At 44.9% G+C, this 22,102-nt stretch overlaps 1 protein-coding gene and 1 long non-coding RNA gene across 5 annotated transcripts in view; one reads left to right on the top strand and one right to left on the bottom strand.

Annotated features, from left to right (window-relative positions):
• The window catches only part of MGLL (monoglyceride lipase), an 84,259-nt gene that overhangs the window by 47,890 nt on the left and 14,267 nt on the right, over positions 1 to 22,102 (bottom strand). The window contains exons 1-2 of one of the 4 annotated variants that reach the window (XM_061357143.1): positions 3,067 to 3,151; positions 1,869 to 2,007 (exon numbers count right to left, since the gene is read on the bottom strand). In XM_061357143.1, coding sequence (XP_061213127.1) covers positions 1,869 to 1,993 — 125 coding nt within the window. In that variant the 5' untranslated portion in view covers positions 1,994 to 2,007; positions 3,067 to 3,151. Of the gene's footprint in view, positions 1 to 1,868; positions 2,008 to 2,582; positions 2,854 to 2,953; positions 3,152 to 22,102 lie in introns of those variants that run through there. The other 3 variants (XM_061357142.1, XM_061357141.1, XM_061357140.1) reach the window with 3 other exon arrangements.
• LOC133214337 (uncharacterized) lies at positions 2,925 to 8,336 on the top strand. The gene is made up of 2 exons (XR_009726100.1): positions 2,925 to 3,030; positions 7,369 to 8,336. It is a non-coding gene; the product is annotated as an uncharacterized LOC133214337 (long non-coding RNA).

The following is a 22,102-nucleotide window of genomic DNA, read 5'->3' as shown; positions in this document are numbered from 1 at the left end:
CACTCTTGCTGCACATTTCAGACGAGGTGAAAGTTGCTGAGCTCCTGCATCCAAAGCAGGAAAAGCAAGAGGGAAGAAAGAGACAAATGCATTGCGGGTTCGTCTATCAAAGCACTTCAAGAGCATTCCTGACTGCAGTATCCAGGCACTAACTTGTTATTCAGGCTCTTAGCATCTCTCTCATACATAACAATGCAAAAAGAGCTAATAATAAACACTCTGCCCCTCCTATACACAAACACACACACAGGCACTTAGGAACCACTTGTAAATGAGCAGCACGGAGCCCATGCGCTGCTGCTGTCAGAAACCCAGGGTGAGCTCACTCCCAGCTAACTGCTTGGTGCACAGAGCCCCCGCATTTACCCACAGGACTTAGGCACCAAGTTTTAACTCTCAGCTCTTCCCCATCCTTTCCTTTCTGGATCAAAGACTCCTCCACTCACTACCGATTTGTTAAGAAATTAAATGTGAAAGAAGAAAGCAATTCCACAACTGGGCAAAGAACCCTTGTGGGCAGCCAGTGATTAATTAGCATTAGAATACCAGGCAGCCTGGTTTCCCTGCAGAACCTTGGGTTGATAGCTCTTTTTTTAGTTCTCTAGAGGAAATATTCCGTTGGCACAGGACCATGCAAAGCATCAGTGCCAAAACCTTTCCTCCTTCTTGCTGAAAGGCAGGGAGTAGAAGCAGCTATAAAACACCCTGTGGACCAGCTGATCCTAAACCAAGACTCGTGTCCTACAGCCCGATCAGTGCACCGTCCTCCCCATGGGGACAGGTATTTCAGTGCTTGCCCACCTCCCAGCTCTGTTAGTCCCATTGCCCCTTAGTCTAGCAGGCGTAAACCCCAAGGTCAGCTCACTTGGACCCATATCCCTCTCTTGGCACAATTGCAGGCTGATTTAGACACAGGATGATGTTTAACCTGTTGGGTGATCAAGGAGAAAATTTACCTCCCTGCTGCAGCTTGAACAACTTTTTCCTGCGACTGTTGCCCAGCTCTATAAAATCCACACAGCTCTTCCTGTTGGCTTGCAGAAAAAGAGAGCAATAAAACAATATCCCCATTTTTATGAAGTACCTCCCTACATAACTAGTGGTAGCGTAAATACGTGCCAAGCCAGCACGTACTGGGAGAAAGAAGATCGCAATGATGGGAGGAACAGAGGTGGCTGGCTGCAGCAGAACATAATGAGCACACAATCAGCATAGAGAAATTTCTCTAATGGTGGTGTCATTTAAATAATCCCTTTACTGTAATAGCTTTCTATCTGGTTCCTTCTCCGCAATTATTAGAGGTCAGTTTTGAAATCAGAGTTGCCCATGTAAGAGCACCCTGAGTCATTTACTAACTATAAATAATTAAACCCCAAAGCAAACAGCAGCCAAAATCAATGCTGTCAACCCGTATTCTGCCTGTTGCCCTGACATTACCGCTACTATGGCTGAAACTGAAGTCAAGTGCTGATGTGTAACGTGTTCACACTGAGAAAGTCCGAAAGAGGAGACATCCACCCCTGAGCCTGCATCCCATCCCTCCCGGATTGCCTGTGCCATTAGTGTGAAGGCAGTTTATTGCTGAAAGGCATCAGCCACCTGCATGGGGCACTCGGCAGCACAATGAGCTGCCAGCCAAGGCAGCTGGGCATGAAGTGACAGCAGCTCCATGGTTGACATCTGTAAGGCTGACTCGGGTGAGCAGAGGTTTGGAGAAGACAACCTTTACACTAGGGGCTCTCCCTTGGTGGCTCTGTAAAGCTCCGTGCACACAGCCCTGCAACACCAGTCGAGCCATACATAACAACTACACCAACAGAGTCTTATTTACTGATGGTAAAGAAGGACATTTGCTTGGAAGTGCTCACCTGGGAGTTGCTGCTGGCTTCCAATACCTACAGAAGAGATGCTGCCCATCAGCGTTGACGATGTGGGGCAGGTCCTTGTACGGGATGTTTTGAGGACTCCGCTTTGGAGAACTTTCCTCTGGCATTCTGGCAGAGTGACCTGCACGGTGTTGGAAGAGACAAGACATGCTTTAAACCAGGTGAAGGCAAGGAAGAGCCGATGGGCTTGGCAGCCACAGACATTGAAAGTCAGCCAGCAAGGCAAGCACGGCTGATGGGAGTCTCCCTCCAAAACCCCAGCCAAAAAGCCCCCCAAAATTGTACTGCTTTAAAACAGCAATGTAGCATTTTGTGTCCAGAAAAGGCTCACATTTTGGGAGGAGGGCGTTGGGGGGGGGGGAAGGAGGGAAGATCAATCCACCATCGCTACTTCATTAGAGCTTTCTCTCCCCCACTTCTCCCATCTGTGTTTATTTTGCATCATTTTGTGAAACGGCTCCTAAAAAGAATATTGGAGCTGCAATCAAGTGCGGATTGTGCAGCAGCAGCCACAGAGCTGAAAAGACAGCTGCATGAAAGATTTATCTCTGCCTCAACATCTCCGAAGCCCAGCGGCGGGTACGCAGCAGAGGCATCTCCCACCGTGTCATCATCATTAAGATCTCCTCTGACATCTCCGACAGGAAGGTGGCGGCGGTGGGGAACGCGGCGTTTCCAGGAGGATTCGCGACAAACCTGCTTTCATCCTGTGCGAGGGTTTGCATTCTAGTGAGGAGCCGGCATCGCAAGTCAGGCACAAGCACAGCAGAAGCCTTTTCGCATCTCGCTTACGGAGGCGCGCTCGCACTCCGCCAGCCGCGCAGCGCCCGCGGGTCGGTCCCGGGTGGGTGCTTTGGGGTCGGTGTCTCCCGGGGCTGCCCGCAGCTCCTGTCCCCGCTCCTTGGGGTTCTTCACCCCTTCGTGTTCATCACTTTTCTTTCCCTCTCTTTTTTTGCCTCCCTTCTCCACCAAATCGCGTGCGGGGGCTGGAGGGGCGGTGGTGGGAGGGGAGGTTGGGAAGGGTGGGAGAGAGGGAGGGCTGAGTGGGGAAGCTGCGGTCCACTAACCAGAAGCTGCTGCCCGCCCATCAAAGGCACCTTGAGCACACGCAGCGGAGCCGCTCACAAAGTTCCTGCCGCTGCAGGTTGTTTGCAACTTTTACTTCCTTCCTGCCACTTACAGTTCGGAGGCCGCGGCGGCGGGGGGGAGGCCGGGCAGGGAGGGGGAGACCTGTTTTCTCAACGCGATCCCTGCTGCGGAGCCATCTCGTGTGTGAGCGACTGCCCCGGCACCGCGCTGCCGGGCGGGGAGGGAGGGAGGGAGGGAGGGGACGAGGAGGAGGAGGAGGAAGAAGAGGAGGAGGGATCCAGGCACCGACGCGATCGCAGGTCGCAAAGCCCCTCACACGCATCCTCCCGCCGCGGGGCTGGGACCGGAGCGGCGCGGCTGCACCGCATCCGAAGGAAGGATGGAGGATGGATGATGAGCGGGCGGTGCCGCCGCTGTTCTCCGGCCCCGCGGAGCCCCCCCGAGCCGTCCCCATCCCCACGGCAGCGGCAGTGCGGGGCTGCCCGGGCGCAGGTGGGGGGTCTGGAACGCTCCTGCCGGGGGAGCAGGGCTGGGGCGGCCACGAGTGACCCCCGGAGCGGGGACGGCTTCTGTGGGCTGAATACAGAGAGGGGAGGCGGAACCCTCCGGACTTCCCCATCCCCAACCCCTCTTTGTGGCTCCAAACCCCGCTGCCTGCATTTAGACACCCAAGGAAAGATTGAGCCAGGGGGATAATTAAGAGGAGCCCCCAAGCCCCTTGCTCTGCACCCTCCTTCATAGGAAAGGCAATGTATAAATACAGTATGTAATTTATACACCCCTAATCTGATAGTGCACCTCATCACCATAGATATATGCACCACATAGGCTGCCACTGTGTAATTTGAGGTCTGTTTGGTGGTACCCGATACTTGCTCATAAAAATTGTCACAGCAAGGTTCCTCAGAGCTAAAATAGCTCCAAGCCCTAAGGCATCCCAACACTGGGTTATGTCACTTTCATACCAGTAAGAGCTTAGCATTTATTGAGCTCTTTTAAGCTGTTTATTTTAAAGGCACAGATTCAGACCTTTTACATTTCACCAGGATAATATTATAAACGTCAGTTTCTGCATGCCAGCATCTGTTTAGAGGTCTCCAGCCTTTTTAAGAAGAGGCAGCTATTAACAGTACTGTTTTAAACCTAGGCAATTGCTCACTGAGTCCAGCCCTGGGAACAAAGGCTGAAGAAAGGCAAAAAGTATACTAATAATAATACTAATAAACGCAAAAACCTCAGTGATAATCCATATAAAAAGGAAATCAAACCCAGATTTTTTCCTCTTTCAGTGTAATTTATATGAAATGCCCTGCGGACGGGGTTAGTTATAAAGAGCAAAAGCAAAATTACATGCTCTGCAACCACTACTATTAGAAAAAAAACCCAAACCCAACATTTATGGTTGTTTATAATGAGTGAGATTGGGGTCAGACGGGGTCTTCGCCAGAGCCCTGGGAGCTGTACGTGGAGGTGTACAATTTGCTGCCAGGCCAGCTCCTGTCTGCACGCAGTGGGTGGAATTAAAGAGCTATCAGTAGCCAATTCCAGGGTTGGAAGAAGCAAGGGCACATTTATTTATTCAAGGATACAGATCAGATAATAACAGGATTAAGAGGAAAAGGAAGAAGGAAAGAAGCCTCTTCCCCTGGTCACAGTTTATCTGCCAGGAGCACTTCACTGGTTCCCTGCAGCCATCCATGAATCCCTGAAACCTGATGCCAGGAGCAGGCTCCTCTCCCTCTGCGGTGCTGGGAATATCAGAGTTCCCAGGGCCACAGGGAGGTGGGGGGAGTCCAGGAAAAATCTCTTCCTAACGTTCAGGATAAAAATAGCATCTCAAAGCAAATGACCTTTGCTGGGACATGAGGGTGAGATCCTGTCATGGAGAGCCTGCCCTGGTCAGCCCAGATACACAACTCCCTTGATACCCTGCTAACCTCGATGTAGTTAATACTGGAGGCAGCAGCACTGTGGTCCAGCCTGTGGCCCAGATTCCCACCGTTGCACAGGAGTGGGGGATCAAGCAACCCCTCCTTCCTGTCTCTCCAGCTTCCCTGAGACCCCAGGAATGTGAGGACATTCCTTCTCCAGGCAGTACATCCTCCCTTGTGATACCATCATAAAAATGAATGAGGAGTGGTTGCAGAGTGGCTACCTTATTATTGGATGGAGTTTGAGGCGTGAATGAAAAGCCACCTGAGAAAAGTGGATTGGGGCTGAAGAACTCACCTAGCTGATACGCAAAGAATACACCAGGCTTAGGAGAGCAATTATTGCCAACTTGCTCCCCAGGAGAAATCAAAGGAGTGCCTCAGCATGCAGTATTAATGAGACTGTAACATCTTCTCTTGTGTTGGTGGAGTGGAATAGGGTTTGGAAATACACTTTAAGCTAAATCCACTTCTTAATAGAAACCAGAATTAGGCTTGGTGAATCTTTACACTGACTCAGTAATTGCTTATGCCTGCTAAGGAAAAAGGGGTTTGCTTTATTAAAGGCTGAGCCCTGCTTAGTTTGAGCGTCTCCATTGGCACCCAGTGTATCCACAGGAGTATAGAGAAAGGGATTACACCCTCGAATAAGGCAGATTTTAGGGAAAAAAATAAATCCCTGGAACGACAGAAAAAATGCATGGAATGAAAACTTGTTATCACAGCAAGGGAAGAAAGGGAATGGGCTAGAGAGAAGGGGGAGAGTAGGATGGATGGGAGACAGCAGAGCGGGCTGGCATGATTCTGATGGTTGGGTAAGGAATGGGGTAGGATTTTCTTTGTCATTAGGCTTTCATTCACAAAATGGATTTTTAATGGATCATATCCTGTTGGCATACAAAGACAAACAGACTGCCTGAGATCCCTGTGCTCTGGCTGATGATGCCACGCTCTTAAACTGCAAAGGAGGATTTTGGTTTGAGAAGGCGGCTGGAGGGGGTGTGGGCTTTAAACTGCTTGGGGTTCTGCTCACCAGGACCACAAAGAGCACTTCTGTTGACAAGGGGAAGGGGGAGAAATAGCAGAGGAGGAGGATACCACAATAAATCCCCTCCGAGGTGTGTGGCTATGGAAGAATCTGCTCCAGCAGAAAAAAGCTGGCAGTTACAGTAGTCAGGGAGCAGCTGGAGAGAGCAACCGACAGTGCAAGCGGGAGCACATGGGAAACAATGGGAGATGAAGCATGAAGAGGAAGAATTAAAACCAAGTGGAAAGCTAAGCAGCCGATGCTGCTGATCTGTCAGTTTAGAGTCATTATTTGGGATTTGCTCTTCTCTTTGGCTATTGTACTCATTTATTTATCCCTAGCCAGAATCAATTCATTCAGCCTTACTTATTTGTGTAATCTGCCTTTGCTGTTGGTGTTCCTGAATAAGCCATGCACAGTGATGAGACAGGAGCGGGGGCTGGGATGAACAGCTTCTGTTTTCCTGTAAAATACCTATGTAATGTCCTGCAGCCAAAAACTAAACTTGGTGTTAGGCAAAACCTGATTGAGAAGAAAATGGTAAAGGGCAATATCTTATTGATCAGGTTAAACTGAACAATGTAAAGAGAAATTATAACTACTTGACATTGGTCTGCAATTCTGCAGGCTCATGCACCTCTTCACAACTGTGCCATGTGAAACAGAGAAAGGATGAAGGGTTAGCACAGGGGTACCTGAGTACCACAGAAACTGTGTGCACTTACTGCCCATCACTTCCCCTAATGGCTGGGAATAGGATTATTAGATTAAGCTACAAGTGGTTTAATACCCCTGGATGCAAACTGCAGTCAGCTAATAAAGTGGTTTTAACATGTAAATAATTAGGGGTAAATATAGTGCTGATTTTTTATAGGTAATAAGAATTCTGCAAGTCATGCTGTCATTAGAAGTCCCTCAGAAAGCTGTGACTGCAGTCGGTAGCTGTATGAGTGAAGCGATTAGTATCTTGCCTGTGCTCCTTATTCGACAGGACCAAAAATACACACTTAAAAATACACTCCTTGAATATAGGTTTCAGTCCTTTAAACTGCTGTATAGGAGATGATCCATCCTACATAGCTGCTAATTTGAGAGCTGCTTGGTTTGCATTGCAGAAGCAACACATGTTTTGTTTAGAGGTTCATTTGTGCGTTGTAATTACAAAGCCCACAAGAATGTTAAGGCCTGATTTTGAGGCACTCTTAGTGTGAAATGCAGAAAAGGCATCCTCCAAAGGTGGGGGGATCGAAATGAAAGCTGGAACTTCTGCCCTCGCTTTGTGTGCACTGCAGGTCTCCTGCACTAGAGGGCACAGCCCCAGCACAGCCCATCCCTGCCAAATTCCCTTTCTCCGGGGTTATTATCAATTTTAGCCTTTTTCCCCTTTATCACGAGAAGGTTTATTTTAACCGCTTGTCCCTTTTTATCTCTGAAGCCCAGTATTGGTTTCTAAATAAAAGTTTCCTGTGCTGGAATATAATTAGTCCAATTTTCCCTCTGGAATCACTCCCATCACGAGAATAAACTTCAGTGGTTTATACCCTGGACAGGCACATGGCTGCAGCACTGGGAGGGAAATCCTGTCCTTGTCACTGTGAGGACACACAGATAACGAGTCCGTTACGGGATGGCATTTCCTATTTTACTGCTGGGTGACTGCATGTCACCATATTACTGTTCATGAAATGCTGGTCACCACGGTAGAAACAGGGTTTTAATGGTGGAAAATGTAAGTAAAAGGCTTCTTAAAGGCAAAGGTTCTAAGCTTTGAAATTTATTATGCATAAAAATCAGAATAAGACAACATTATACATTTTCTCCTCATGGAATTATGGTCTTAATTATGAGAAGTCCCTTACCATTCGTTTTCTCATTTCTAATACTAAGGATGACTGCATAATCTACAAACCCAGCATCACCGTACCAGGACTAAATAATACAGCCAAAAGATAGAGCTATTCAGTCATGGTTAGAGTGGTGCTTTATTTTGGTGGCCAAACTGGAAGCATTGACTGGATAAGAGTTATTATCGTGCCGCCTGGTTTTCTTGCTGCTCTGCAATCGACAAAGCATCATTTATCATCCTTTGCATCCCAATTTTTCTTTGCATGTTTTCCAGCTCATCATAACATAATTATGTTCCTGTTTCTTCCAGCCAGGGGCTGCTACTTTCTTTTCCTAAGACAACAGCTGCACTGCACAACCTTGATGAATCCCCATAAGGGTAAAATGTGTCTGTGGTGCTTGTTTCTGCCTTGGCAACCCAACTGTTCAAGCTCTTTTTTCCATGACAAATGCTGCTCTAAAATGCACCCAACCCCGGTGCTTTCACAGCACTTCTCAAAACGAGGGTTTACGTTGTAATTTAGACTTGAAATATTAAACACTCTGGCTGCTTTGTAATTGTAAAGGCTCCTTCTGTCACATTTCTTTTTATACGGTGTAGAGGTTCATAAACGCCAAGATGGGATTTTAGAGGCCACGGTTACTGATGTGCAGTTTAGGTTTTGAATGAAACTGATTTCATGGGTGAAACTCAGCCCAATCTGAAAGCCCTAAAAGGCATCTGAAGGGAGCTTTCATGGCACAGGTGAATCATTTCCTGACTTGGCCTCGGTTGGTTCAGCCACAGTGCAATGCAAAGGTCATTATACCAACCTCATCTATGCATTAACTGCTTGTGGTGGGAAATGCTGTAAGAGCCACACAGTATTTCTGTTATTACTTACTGGGATATTTCATTTAACTCTGATTTTATATTTTCAACATCAGATTTGAAAGAACTTTGGAAAGTAAAGTTTTTGTTTTAGATGGGGAAATCACAACAGGGAAAAGTAGGGCTCAATGCAGGAGGCAAGCTGAGGGCAGAATCCATTCCTAATGCTACTGATCTTATTTACCCAGTTATACCATTACTAACTCTCATCTCATCTGGAAATCTATCATCAGAGTGCTGCAAACAACTGAAGCAGTAACTTTTCCAGGCATTAGAGATTACCCAGATTTCCAGCTATAGGGAATATTGTGTCCTGGACAAAGCCAAGGCCCAGATATGTTCTTCAGGGCAGAATTTTCCCAGCAGTTTTGCTTTCTATCCTAATCTCCTGGATGTTATTCCTGCTGCCACCATCATTTCAAGATTGGTTGGGTTTTTATATAAAAATCACAATCATTCTGCACAGAGAGGCAAGAGTTTTAACTCGTATGATCAGTTCTCTTTACATGTATACATGCCATGAATTAAGGATGCCTTGGGATATCAGAGCATATCGCAACCTTTTAGTTGTGTCCACCACACTGGTTACTGATGGCGTTGCCTGGAGGACTCTTAGATGATGGGAACGATACCTGTCCAGCCAGGGCTAATTTAATCTTCTACCTATGAATGGTGAGTACAACTCTGCTGCTGCTAGAAAAGGTAGCATCTCTTTGGTTTGAATACACAGTGAATGCACAGCCCATCGGAAGAGCTTGTCTTGTGCCATTTGTTCCCTATAACCCCTATAATCTAGCAGCTTCTGCTCAGATGTATTTTAGCTTTTCTCTCATGTATCTTTGGTTTCTTCCCTCGGTCCGCTCACACATGTTCAGTGCAAGATGTGCATTTTCTCTCTGATTCACGTACAGTAATTACTTCCTAACATCTGCCTAACAGATTCTGTAAGAAAAGTAACTCTGCAAGTATTAAGGAAAAAGACATTAATGTATGAAATCTTTGAAATCTCTATTACGGGGGTTTGTTATCCACAGCTGACTGGATTCATTCCCAGCCAGGAAGCTGGATCAGCAAAACAGCTGCATTAGTTATTTAACGGGAGGCCTGATTCTGCTCTTGCTCACACTGATGTAAAGCAGGAGGAGTACCAGGGAAAATAAAGAATATCCCTAGTGCAAAATGCGTGTTGGAGGAAAACTAAGTGTTATGGTAGGGAACAACAGGAGAACTCTAGCAGATGTTCTGCCACCCTGGAATAGTTGTGGCTTAATGTCTTATAGAAACCTCATGCCAAATACATGCTCCTGGGAGTGTTCTCCTGTATATATATTGTGGTGGCACCAAATGCCCAACAAAATTAAGGCTCATTTGTGCTCAGTGTTGCTCCTTAATGCCATGAATTCACATGTGACCTACTCTGAACTGAGCACCACGTTCATTACTGTTTGCATGATTGTTCCCTCTCAGTTATTTAACTTTTAACAATATTTGCTGCAATTTCCTTTATCCCTTCTGGTGCAGGGAAGCACTCACTGCTTTTCCTCTTAGGCTGAATTAGTGCTTGTATTAATTAGCCTAGAAGTATACTTGGAGAAGGGGGATGTGAAATGAGGAGCACTGCGGTGAAAAAAGGGGGCAAAGCATCCATATGCAAAGCATTTCCTCTGCAAGATGACAATGCCATATATCTCAGGACAACATGGGATTGTTACCAGAGCCTCATGTACTTTGGAGATGGACAGCTTCAATCCTCAAGGCTATCAGCACCCTTTGTATTTGATCTCATGGTGAATTAGCAGCATGTGCTGTTAATAACATCAAAAGTTACTGTGTCTGAGAGCTCACCCCCAACTCTCATCCTGTTCCTCCAACACAAGGTAGCTATTATATCTTGGCTACAGTCGTGGGTTCCCATGTAATGAAGGTATCTGTGGTTTGGTTTGGGCTTTGGAGTCAAGAGCATCTGCAGTTGCTGCGGGCTGGTAACGTTGGGTCAGGTTCCTGTTACAGACCCACCAGTGGGGCTTCCTGAACTCCTGCAGGTAGGAACCTCTCAGTTCACAGTACTATGCTTTGATACCAGCATATGTTTATTATTGTTACTTGTTGGCTTTTCCTAGTATATTCCTGAATTCTCTCTGGAGTTACTGTAACTTTTTAAATGGTTAAATGGTTTAAATGGGATGGGGTTACAGCAGCATCCATGCTTTGGTTTAAAACAAGGATAAACTCCTAGGCATTGAATTCTGGAGCTCATTCTGAAATGAGACAAAAATGAAACCAATCCTACAAGGTCTGCATGAGTCCAAAACCTCCCTCTGCAGCCCAGTTCAGGCACGTATCCCAGACTGAACCCACCGTATAACGTTCTGCCATAGAATCATCATCACAGAATCCCAGCCTGGTTTGGGCTGAAGGGACCTTAAGGCTCATCTGGTTCCAACCCTTGCCATGGGCAGGGACACCTTCCGCTAGAGCAGCTTGCTCCAACCCCTGTGTCCAACCTGGCCTTGAACACTGTGGGCCGCAACTTCTCAGGCAACCTGTTCCAATGTCTCGCCACCCTCACCATGGCTCACCTGCCTCCACCTCTGCTCCCAGTTTCTGATCTCTTCATCAATACATTCTGCAGCAAACAAGGATTTCTGGGGCAGCTTCAGTAGGATCAGAACAATATCCTGGTGCTGCTTTGTGAGTGCGATGGATTCATTCAGCACAGCACCCTGTGGCCATTCATATCTCCCTGATGATCCAATATATTTTGAATTATCAATCTGAGGTGGTTTTTTTTCCCCACTAGACAATACCCAACTGTATTGAAAGAGCCGTTGGGATTGAGCCAGAGAATTTGGCAGCGAGATATGGAACATTTGGGCTTTCAACGCTTAGGAACATATGGAAAGAGGTTTGGAAGATTGCCACATGGGGTGGAACTTGGAAGATACTGCATTTCATCCTTCTTTTGTGAACAGAGGTAGAAGAAACTTTATCTTCTGGGGGGAATCCTCATTCCCGTTCATTTCCTATGATGTGCTGCTGCTCCGGAATAAACCACTCTGCAAGGTGTGAACAAAATCAGCTGCATGTTTATGGGCAACTAATTCATGAGGTCCCTCGCAGGTGGACTCAGGGAGGTGGAAACCAGCCCGGGGCTGGTTGGGAATTGGGCATCACTCTCAGACCCTGCATTCTGGTTACAGCCTGATGTTTCTTGCCACAAGTTCATCGTGGTTCTTTATCTTGCACTTTCATGTGAGAGTTCGTTTCAACACATGCAGCCAAATAATGGTGAGACAGGGCAAGTTCCTGTTGTTTCTTTGCTAATAGCAGGCTGGGGGTCAGCAAGGTATCCCTATCTAAGGAAAGGAGTGAGTGAAGGCGAAGAAGATGACATCCAAGAACAGGAACTGAGCAGGGAGGAATTGGTGACCACAGCAGAGGAAAGAGCATCTCCTCCAAAGGCATTCAAAGACCTGTGGCAATAGCTCTTAAGGACAGACTGTGTAAGTCAGGAAAGCAAAAGGAAATGGGCAAACGCCAAATCATTTGAATGGGATTTCTTTTAGAATGAAATATCTGCCTTTCTGAATAAAGCCTGGAAAAAGACCAGGTGAGTTTCAAGCATTTCTTAAGCCTTATATCCTGTGGCTGCAGCATCTCTGAGCCAGCTAAAATCCGATTTGCAATGTTTCTGATACTTTCCTTCTCCTCACAACACAGACTGCGGGAAACATCAGTTGTATCTGCTTTCTGTGACCATAATGGCCCCAAGTTCCACAAGTGGGTACATACTTTCCTTCCCGAGTTTCACTTTTGGTGCCCATTTAGAAATGTTTTTGACCCTAACACAGTTATAACCATCTTTTTCTTAGATTAAAAAGAACCAAAACTAATGTACAGAACGACCTCTCTGTAAATCCCATCTGCTCCATGCCTCTCTGCATCTCCATTCCCATCTCTACTGATCTAAAAGGAATAGAAATGCTCTTCTATCAGCCCATTCCTTCTGACAGCTACTCGAGGTAGCTTCACACTGGGACAGTTTCATTTGCAGAGAAAAATACTGGTGGATGTTGAGCTCCTGGATTGTGGCACCGCTGCAAAAACATTAGGTTCCTCTTTATACCAAAGGGCCAGCAGTACAGCCTTGATCAGGCTGTCTGTTCACTAGAAATCAGGGAATAGTTTGCCTAAAAGCACCTGACAGTGCAGAATAACTCAGTAATAACTGATTATCAGGGCAGCAGGAGGCAAGCCCCAGAAGAAAGGCTGTAGGTGCAGTTAGAAACCCTGGTGAGTAGTTGACTTTGAGGGCTTTCTTTTGCCCTTTTTCTTTACTTTAAGACCCCCTGAATTTGATGGAGGCTCTTTCATGTGAAAGACAGAAAGAACGACAAATTAAGCAACATCCAGCTCCTAATGTGTGAAGCTGCAATTCGCATACATCACGGCAGCTGCTGAGCCGGGCCCCATTACCTCCCCTGGAGCGTTAATTTAGCCCCAACTTCCTCATTTATTGAAATGAGAAAGCAGCGGGGGGCTGGCACGCCCCGATGGCTGTCAGGAAACCTGGGAACCCTCTCGACAGAGCCAGGAAGAGATCTCGATTCCAAGGGAATGCAGGGGAGCTGCCCACAGGATCAGTGGCCATGGGCGAGCACGAGATTGCCCTTAGTCTGCTCCAAAGGGCAACACTCACCCTAAGAGCCAATGTTGTACTGGGCTGACTGAAGAGAATAGCTAAAGGGATTAAACTGGAAATCTCAGTTGCTGTTTTTACTCTCCCTGTGTATCCAAACTGGCACTGTGTATATGCACAACACAATAGGGATGTGGAGCTGCTGAGGAAGCCTGAGGAGGCTATGGAGATGCTGTGAGGGCTGGAGCAGCTCTGCTCTGGAGCCAGGCTGAGAGAGCTGGGCTGGGTCAGCCTCATTCCCTCTCCAGGAAGAATAAAGACTTTGGAAACTGGTCTGACTTTTCCCTTATAATTGGGTGGTTTTCCAAGAGGTGAGTCCCTGGATTCAGCTGAGATTTAGAAGGGAAAGTCTTTGTTCACGCAGCGCCAGAACGTGCTGTGTGCCTGGTGAATTGAAACCCTCTTTCTAAACCATCAAATTCCACACATTTTTCTCAAACACGGGTATATTCACACCAAATTTGTCTCTTCTGTCTCCGACACCTACTTCTTATCCTTGTTTTAAAATACACTGTGCTAAAAGATCGCCCATTTGTTGTATTCCCACAGATATTCTTCCCTTTGCCATTAACGAAGTTCAGCAGAAACTTTTGTCTTCGCCCACTTCTCCGCCATTCATTTTTATAATTAAGATCCCCATGACAACAGATGATATCAGAATGAAGGATTACGACTTAATTACATGGAGAAGGTGAGAACTGGCTTGGCCTACAGCAGAGAAAGCTTTTCATTCTAGCAATTGCGGGCCTGATTCACGGCTGCATTGCTCTGTGTGATTACAAAGAGGCTGCCCAGCACTGCAGGATGGGGTGTCCTGGGCATTTCAGTGCAGCGCAGGAGAAATAATCAGAATTTCATAAGCAATAAATAGGAATTTGCCTTAAAAGCGTCAGTTCATGTTTTTATGAAATGGGCTCATTATAGAAAGCAGCAACCATAAAGGAAACGTGATTATTATGATGAGAGTGAAGTGGTGTCATATAAATAAAATTCATTGCATAAACACTCCATGTTAACCATCACCCTACTGTAAATTGTTGCGTGTAGCAGGAGAACAAGGCAATTTAGAGGAATATGGTCTGGTTTTATCACAGCTGTGGCATTTCATCAGCCCACAGTTCCATCTTGGCTCCTGTGAAAGCTGTCCTATCAGATTGGATACTTTTATTTCTAAGATAAAGCTGAACTTTTAATAAGAACAATCTGGGAGTTTGGGCAATATATATCTCTGTAATCTGATCTATTGAATGCTCTGACAGGAGTAAACTTTAATCACTTTGATTTTTTCCTGGTTCTGTTCACAAATGAGATGAAATATGCTTTGTAAAATTGTGTACATCTGAATTTCCCCCGTAGAAACAACAAACTGCTATTAATAGCTGAGTATTCCTGAACATTCCCTCTATGGCTTTTGGATAAGCTCTGTAATAAAACCATCAGGCTAAAACCCTAGATAAGGAAATATATTTCCCTTTCAATTTTCTCAGAAGCTATTATGATTGATCAACCAATTAGTACAGTGAATAGATAAATTAATGCCATTTGAAAAAGAACATTCTGATAACCCCTTGATGTCTTCCTTAACTGAAAATATAGGGACAACATTAATCAATTTTATAACCCTAAATTTTCCTTAATCTTTTTTCCATCTTTGCTTAACCATATGGAGATATAAACAGTGTATTATGGCCCTCTCAATTCCCCTTTAATTTACAGAGTACAAGAGCTGCAGCTGAAGTAAATCAGTGGTGCCCCACTACTCTGGGTCAATTTAGTGGCTCTGCTTCTGATTTACACCAACACAAACATGAAGATGGGCCTTAAAACATACAGATAACACATTTGGTCAGGAATCCTTATTTTATACACAACTTAAGCTCTTAGTGATATAGCAAGGGCAGGAGAGAGAGAGTTTTCTCAGCTGTAGAGGCAGTGGCCTTGGTTTTGAGAGTGAATTGGATAGGGTCAACTAGCAACAGCATCTCCTCTAGTTCAGTGTGTCCTTATGTAGCCTTGTGCATGATATTAAAGCAGCTCTTCAACCCAGCCAGGAGCCCTGCACTGGCTATTTATAGCCCTGGCACCTTGTTGCTTACCAGCAGCTCTGTGCTGCTGTGTGAGGTCCCTGTTTCTCTCTCCCACACAGTCTCACAGGTACCTGCTGCTCCTGGCGTCAGAAAGGTACATTTAATCCCCACTAAGGGCAGGAAAGAGAGGGGAATTTGGTGCTGGATGAGAATGGTTGCTTTGGGGTGCTGGGTGTTTGGGACATTTGTGGGCAGGAGTGTGTGCCTTGGGGAACCCTTACAGATACTGGAGAAGGAGCTATAGAATCTGTTGCTGGTGCCAAACATGATGCCCTCTCAGTTCCTTATGGTGCCTGTTGTCTGGTTCACTAAGGGAATGTGAGAGATTAGTTACAAAGTTAACACGGGAATCCCAAACAATGTCAAAATTGGGGTCTCTCTGCAGCTATATGGGGTTTGCCAGCAGTGTGGAAATAGGATCAGCCTGTGGATGCAAGAATCTCAGTGTCTGAGATCTGTGCACAGGGCGTCTTTGCATATTTCACAAGCCTGCAAACATCTAGACTTGTTTCCAGTAAGGAAGCTTGGAGCAAGTGGGGCTTGGAGCAAGCTGCTCTAGTAGAAGGTGTCCCTGCCTGTGGCAGGGAGTGGAACTGGATGAGCTTTAAGGTCCTTTCCAACCCAAATCAGCCTGATTATGATTCTTCTATCAAGGTATCTGTATGTGCCTGCATTATCAATAACCTGAATGCTTTCAATATGAGGGTTCAGTGGAGTTTGCAGATTTAGTAGGTATCGAATATGTGCGTTAGTGCAGGGGCATTTTGGAAGTGGCACTGTGTTCTTGCCATGGGTTGCCCTGAGTTTTCCTTTCCATGGGTATGGACATACCCAGATATTTGCCTGGTAGTGACTGCAATCAAAACTAAAGGATTTCATGGGGAAGGCTGGATTAGAACAGTAACTCTGAAATGATGGCATCAAGTTATCAGGGTTTACAACTTGCAATTTATTTTAGTTTCACTGCTGAGTGACAGGGATATTGAGGTTTTTACATACCATTGCTCAACAAACGGGTCTATACCTCAGGGCTTTATGTAAATATTAGCAATTAGAGTTCACATTCTTTTCTGCTGAAAAATGCAAAAACAGGCACCTGGTTTCCACCAAATAATTAAATTAAGTTATTTCTGATTGTGATGGTCCCATTTACAATGTCTGATATAATTGGTCCAGAAAGTGAGCCTTTCCTACGCTCACCACTATATTGAGATAAATATAATAAGAGAAACCTCCAAGACCTTTGCCAGGCTGCTTAAATTGCTGCTGAAATGCATTTTGGAATTACATTTTCCTTCTGCTGGCATCTGTCATTGGGTATGTAAAAACCTTGTGCATCGTCCTTCTGTGAATGAACACTTTGCCATTTCAATTAGGTTGGATATATAAGAGAAACGATCTGCACATGTGAACTGTAGAAGAACTGGGCTCTGTAGGCATATATTTAGCTACTATTCTTCTCATGCAATTAATGCACATAATTGGCTCAGACTGGGGTTTGTTTGGAGGCATTTGTTTGGGAGCAGAGCCACATCCATTTTCCACTTACATCGTGGAATTCTTTTGACTGACTTCACTGGGCTTTGAATCAGAGTAAGATTAAGGTCGAGTGAAGGCGTATTTACAAAGGTGGCCCACGGGGTCTTTCATTTTCAGCTGCTTTGATTTTTGTTATGAATCTATAACAGTTTAAAGAAGGAAAAAAAAGCCTCGTATTTGCTGAGATAGGATCAATATGAATCCAATCCCACATCTAGGCCTCTCTCTTGGCAGTAAACGGAGCTCAAACTGTCAAATCTTTCCAGAATCATGAACTACCCCAAGGCTTTGAAAACTGATCAAAGCATCTCCAGGTCTCCGATGGTCAAACATGCTCCCAAACATGGTTTCTGCAGCTGTGCAGGCTGCTTAGAAATCTTCCCTGTCAGGTGTCGACCTTCTCCGAGCCCCAAAAACCATTTTAAGTCCCATTTTAATTTCATTTTAAATGAAGAGCAATGAAATGAGAAAGAAAACAAAGAAGCTACTGCAGGAAGGACAGGCTGTAGCAGTCTGAGTGGAGATTTCTGCAGGCAGCAGGATACTTCCAGCAGCAGGGATGCAGTGATGCACACAAGGGGACACAACACTGCCACAACTGTGTACATCCGCAGCAGCAGCCTATAGGTCAGCAACCTGTCCTGCACTTAGAGCATCCTTTTACACACTCATGGACTGCAACTGGCATCCCATGAGGATGATCAGCAGCACACATCCCAGCAGGAGCTGGTTCATGCTTGGGTATCATGAGACCTCAGGCTGCTTTGACTCAGGGTCCTCAGTATCAGATGGCATGTGAAAATAAACGGGGTGCCACAGGGATTGAGGGAGAAAGAGTTAAAATCTCTCTCAGAAGGACTGCTGTACTTTATCTTATACAGGCAAATGGCACAACTTGATCTGTAGTGCTTCCAGTTTCAATATCTCAAGGTAAGTCCCTCCTTCCCTGCCAGCAGTAAAACAACTGAGACCTTCTGAAATGCACCTGTGATGGGCCTGATCCTGGGATATGGATAGGGATGAGCAAGGAGAGTTCCTTCTCTGACTTTAATGTGAAGGAGATCACCTCACCTGGCAAACCTTTTAGAACTGCCTGGGCAATGTGAGGCTGAAGTACTACCTTTAGAAGTGATGCAGACACTTCAATTCCTAAATCACACAGGGAGCACAAGCAGGACTTGGACTCTTAACTGAATGCCTTTCAAAACCTGGACATGCTAAATCTCTAAGTAACCAGCAACTGACAGAATATGGAAGACCTCAGAAAAGGTACCTTACTTGCTGGTAGTTATGGTGATACTTGAGACACATCCACAGCCTAATGTCCAATAGCCACAGAGAACCATTTATTAGAAACACCTGTGTGCCCGCTCAAACCATACAGATATCCATTTCCTAAGAAGAACTGGATTTTCTCCCCCTTGCTGTTGTGCCCCAAGTTTGTGCATTTATCGGGACAGAATGGATGAAATTCATTCAGGAAATAATACCAAAGTCAAAGCAAAAGAGTAAGACTTCCCTGAAACTGCAAGTGACCTTCCCAGCACAGAGCTCTGACCACGGACAAGAAATGCTTCTCTATCTGATCATTGATAATAGTTCTTTGAACCTGCTTTTTCAGCCAGTTACCAACTTAGGCTGATTTAGTCAGTTGATTTCATCACAATTTGTAATGCTATCCTGTAGGACCATGTCAGTGATTTCACTCAAGACAAAGTATCTAATTTAACCCCTATTATCCCTGAAAAAATGAAGACAATTTGATTGGATTGACAGAATTTGTTCTTGATAAATATGTGCTATAGCTGCTTCTATCACCTTATTACCCTCTAAATTCTTAATCCAATCATGTAATAATTTCTTCAGGCACCTTTCCAGGTATCAGAATGAAGAGAGTAGTTCCCATTATCCTGGAGATATAGGAACATCTATAATTCCCTGGAAACCATCTTTCTATATCTTATTCTTATTATAGCTTTTCCCTATATCAAGATGAGCATTGTGACTTGCCCTTCTTGAGTGCTGCAGGATCTTTTGCATGGTTTAAAATCTTGATCTTAAATGCCAGCACAGCCTTCATCATTAAACCCTGAGATTATAACATTATTATCATCTGGGTACTGATTCCTGCCTCACTGTGGCTGTCAGCCAAATGTCATAATGCATACAATTAACAGATTTGCTCCTCGGCTTACTGATAACAAGGCAAGCACAAATAATTCATAGGCAGAGGCGAGGGCTCTTTGATGTGCCTGAACTCTGAACCTCCCAGCACCTGAAGGGAGAGGCAGGCTGAGCACTGGGCAGCCTCATTAAGGGGGGAAAAGAAAGCAGGAGAGGAAGAGGAGGCTGCAGGAGGTGCCCTCGCACCTCATGCTGGGAGCTGTGACCCCTTCTGGGCCAGGTCCTGCAGCTCCCACCCTCCCACCATGGCTGGGAAAGAAGAGATTCCTTGGGATCGGGGAAAGAACAGGAAAAATCCATCCCCCAGACAGGAGTACAGACAAAATAATGTCTCTAATTACAAGGTAGCTTTTCTTTTCCTAGAGGTTAAGGGAAGTTCCTGGTGAGATCCCTCCATCTGGTTTACAGTCCCTTTGCGCTGGGGCAGTTCAAAGAGGCTGCAGTGTAACTGAGAATTGAGGACAGCATTTATTTATAGTGCGATAGCCTCAATAAAAGCTAGAGAGCTGAGCTCACAGCAGTGTGCTTATTTATGTTTTGAACTGCTCATGCAGCACCCTCCTGCCTTGCAAAACGTGTGCTGTAGCTCCTGCATGAAAGTACGTGTGACTCTTCATGAGGTTCATGACACAAAGGCAAGGAAAAGTGGAATTTGACTAACAAACCAGCGGATGGAAAAACTGAAGGAGGAGCAGAACTGGAGGGAAATGAATAGCCCAGCTCTGAAATAAAGTAACAGCAAATGAAGATTTGCACCTGAATTCGTTTTTCACAATAGAAGAAAAGAACATCTAAACCCTCTGAATAGGGCAGTACCTCTGATTTCAGTTCGTGGTGACATTAGAAAGGATTTGAGCCTTGCAATAGAGATTTTATAATGACAACCCAGCCCCTGGCATAATCCCAGTATAGTGTCTCACTGCAAATTATATTTGTATCACATCCTTTCTTTTAATATCAATGTACCATCTTTCTGCCTCTGTAACCCAGAGGGAAAGCAAAGCAGCACCATTTCATTATTACTCTCTAATAGTCTTTCCAGTGATATAAAGGAGAATATTAATATCCTTCCAATGACCTCACCTAAACACTGCTAAAAGCCAGGGGGGACTGACAAGTTCGTAGCTAATGCACGGGGATGAATTTCTGGAGTTAATGAAAGGATCTCACCCCTGGGTTTTAAGCCTGTTTTCTTTTTAACCTTTTAGCTTCAGTTTCCCCAGCTGTAGGATGGAGACAGTAGAATTACATACAAGTCAACAGCATGATTTTATTGAGTATGGCTGGGTCAGGAGCTTGGTGTGCTAGCAAAGTGAGGAGAGGAAGAGGGTACGTTCTTATGGGGAAAGGCAAATAGTGTCTTTTTGACAGTGTAAGGTGCTCAAGCTCTGCTTATAGCTCTGGCTGGGGAAGCAGAGCTGCTCCGTGGACTGAGATCACCCCACACTGTGTGCAGATGGGCAGCGCCCTTCATCATGGGTAGTGGGTGTTATCCATCAGTAGTGCAGAAACAGCATGAGCTACGTTGTGCTTTAAGATTGCTATTGCTAATGTCTTAATCATGAAAGAGAGGAGAAAAGGCTGTGAGCATGTTGTGCCAGATATCCTAATTACTGGGAAATGAACATATAACATTCACAAATCCAATGAACAGAGTAATCAAGGACAAAGTGTTGCTCTTAAGAAAGCGAAATTAACAGTGAAAGAAAACTTAAAGGTGACCAGCAAAGGAAGTGAAATCATAACTCGGTTCTATACGCTGCTTCTTCCTGATCTATACAAAAGTCTGGGAAAGATGATGATGATTAATCATCTGGCTTGTTCTTCACATTAGAAATGCACATTTTGTCCATTCTGGAAAAGCTGGAGGATGTGCGAAGCTCTGACACCACAAAAGAGAAAGGAGAGGAGCTGATAATTTTGGTTAATCCTGGTTAGTCAGATTGCTGAATGGCTGGTTATTAACACTTTCATCCCGTTGAGGGCAAGCATCCTGCTAAAAGACAACGAGGTTCATCTGCTTTAAGATGCGTGTGTTTTTAATACACAGTCTTAGAGATATGGGGTGGTTCCTTTGTGAAAATGCAGTGAAGAACGACTATTAGAAGGTGATAAAACAGCACAAGGGGAAAGCAATAAACTGGCCATCTAATTATCATGTAGGATTAAAAAGAAGAACAGTTTCTATCTCATAAAATGCTTCTACTGATTGTAAAGACTACTCCAGAGGCAGTCGATTCAGGATTAAGACCTACATTTTCTTGAATGCAGTGTTTCAATTCAATGGAGCCAGGAAGAAAAAGATTCTAGGTTTTGAAATACCGTCACTTTATATTTTGTACGAAACTTGCTGCCTTGGATTTTTTAAAAGTACCAGAAGAAGAGCTCAGAGCTTGGCCCACATTCAGACTATGAATTTCATGTTTTGTCTTCCAAATCCATTTATAACCCAGATTCATTTCTCAGATTTGTTGCATGTAGTTCCAGATTTGGAATATGGAAAGAATTGATAAAATCAAGGCAATGCTGGTTTTTAAGCATGCCTGGCTTTTGATTTGGCACCAAAGGTTTCAAAGAATTTCATACACTGATTTTCTGTGTTGGTGCATATTTCTTTAATGAAACTCAGACTACATTTGGTGCTTCCGGGATTTGAGAAAACCAGCTCAATCTGCCATACAAGACCCTGATCCCACAAGAATTGAAGCTGTGAGGAATGTTACTCATTTGAATAGCCTCATTAAGCAACTCATGTCATGTTTACAGTGTGTTTTAAGCATGGTTATACCACAGCTTAAGGACTAAGTTGTGTATTGGTGATTCATGACATGAGTCAAGACAAGTCTAATTTTCATTAAATACAAATCATGGGGGGGGGGGGTGTTATTGAATATTAAAGTGCTGAATTTCATTTTATTTTGTCCTGTAGATCTTGAGCCTGATA

This window comes from Neopsephotus bourkii, unplaced genomic scaffold (genome assembly GCF_033783945.1).
Source record: "Neopsephotus bourkii isolate Nb327-2 ecotype Australia unplaced genomic scaffold, CSIRO-AGI_Nbou_v1 NB_887, whole genome shotgun sequence".
NCBI classification, from domain to species: Eukaryota; Metazoa; Chordata; class Aves; order Psittaciformes; family Psittacidae; genus Neopsephotus; species Neopsephotus bourkii.
The sequence above is the reverse complement of the archived record's forward strand: the minus strand, read 5'-3'. Positions and strand labels throughout refer to the sequence as shown.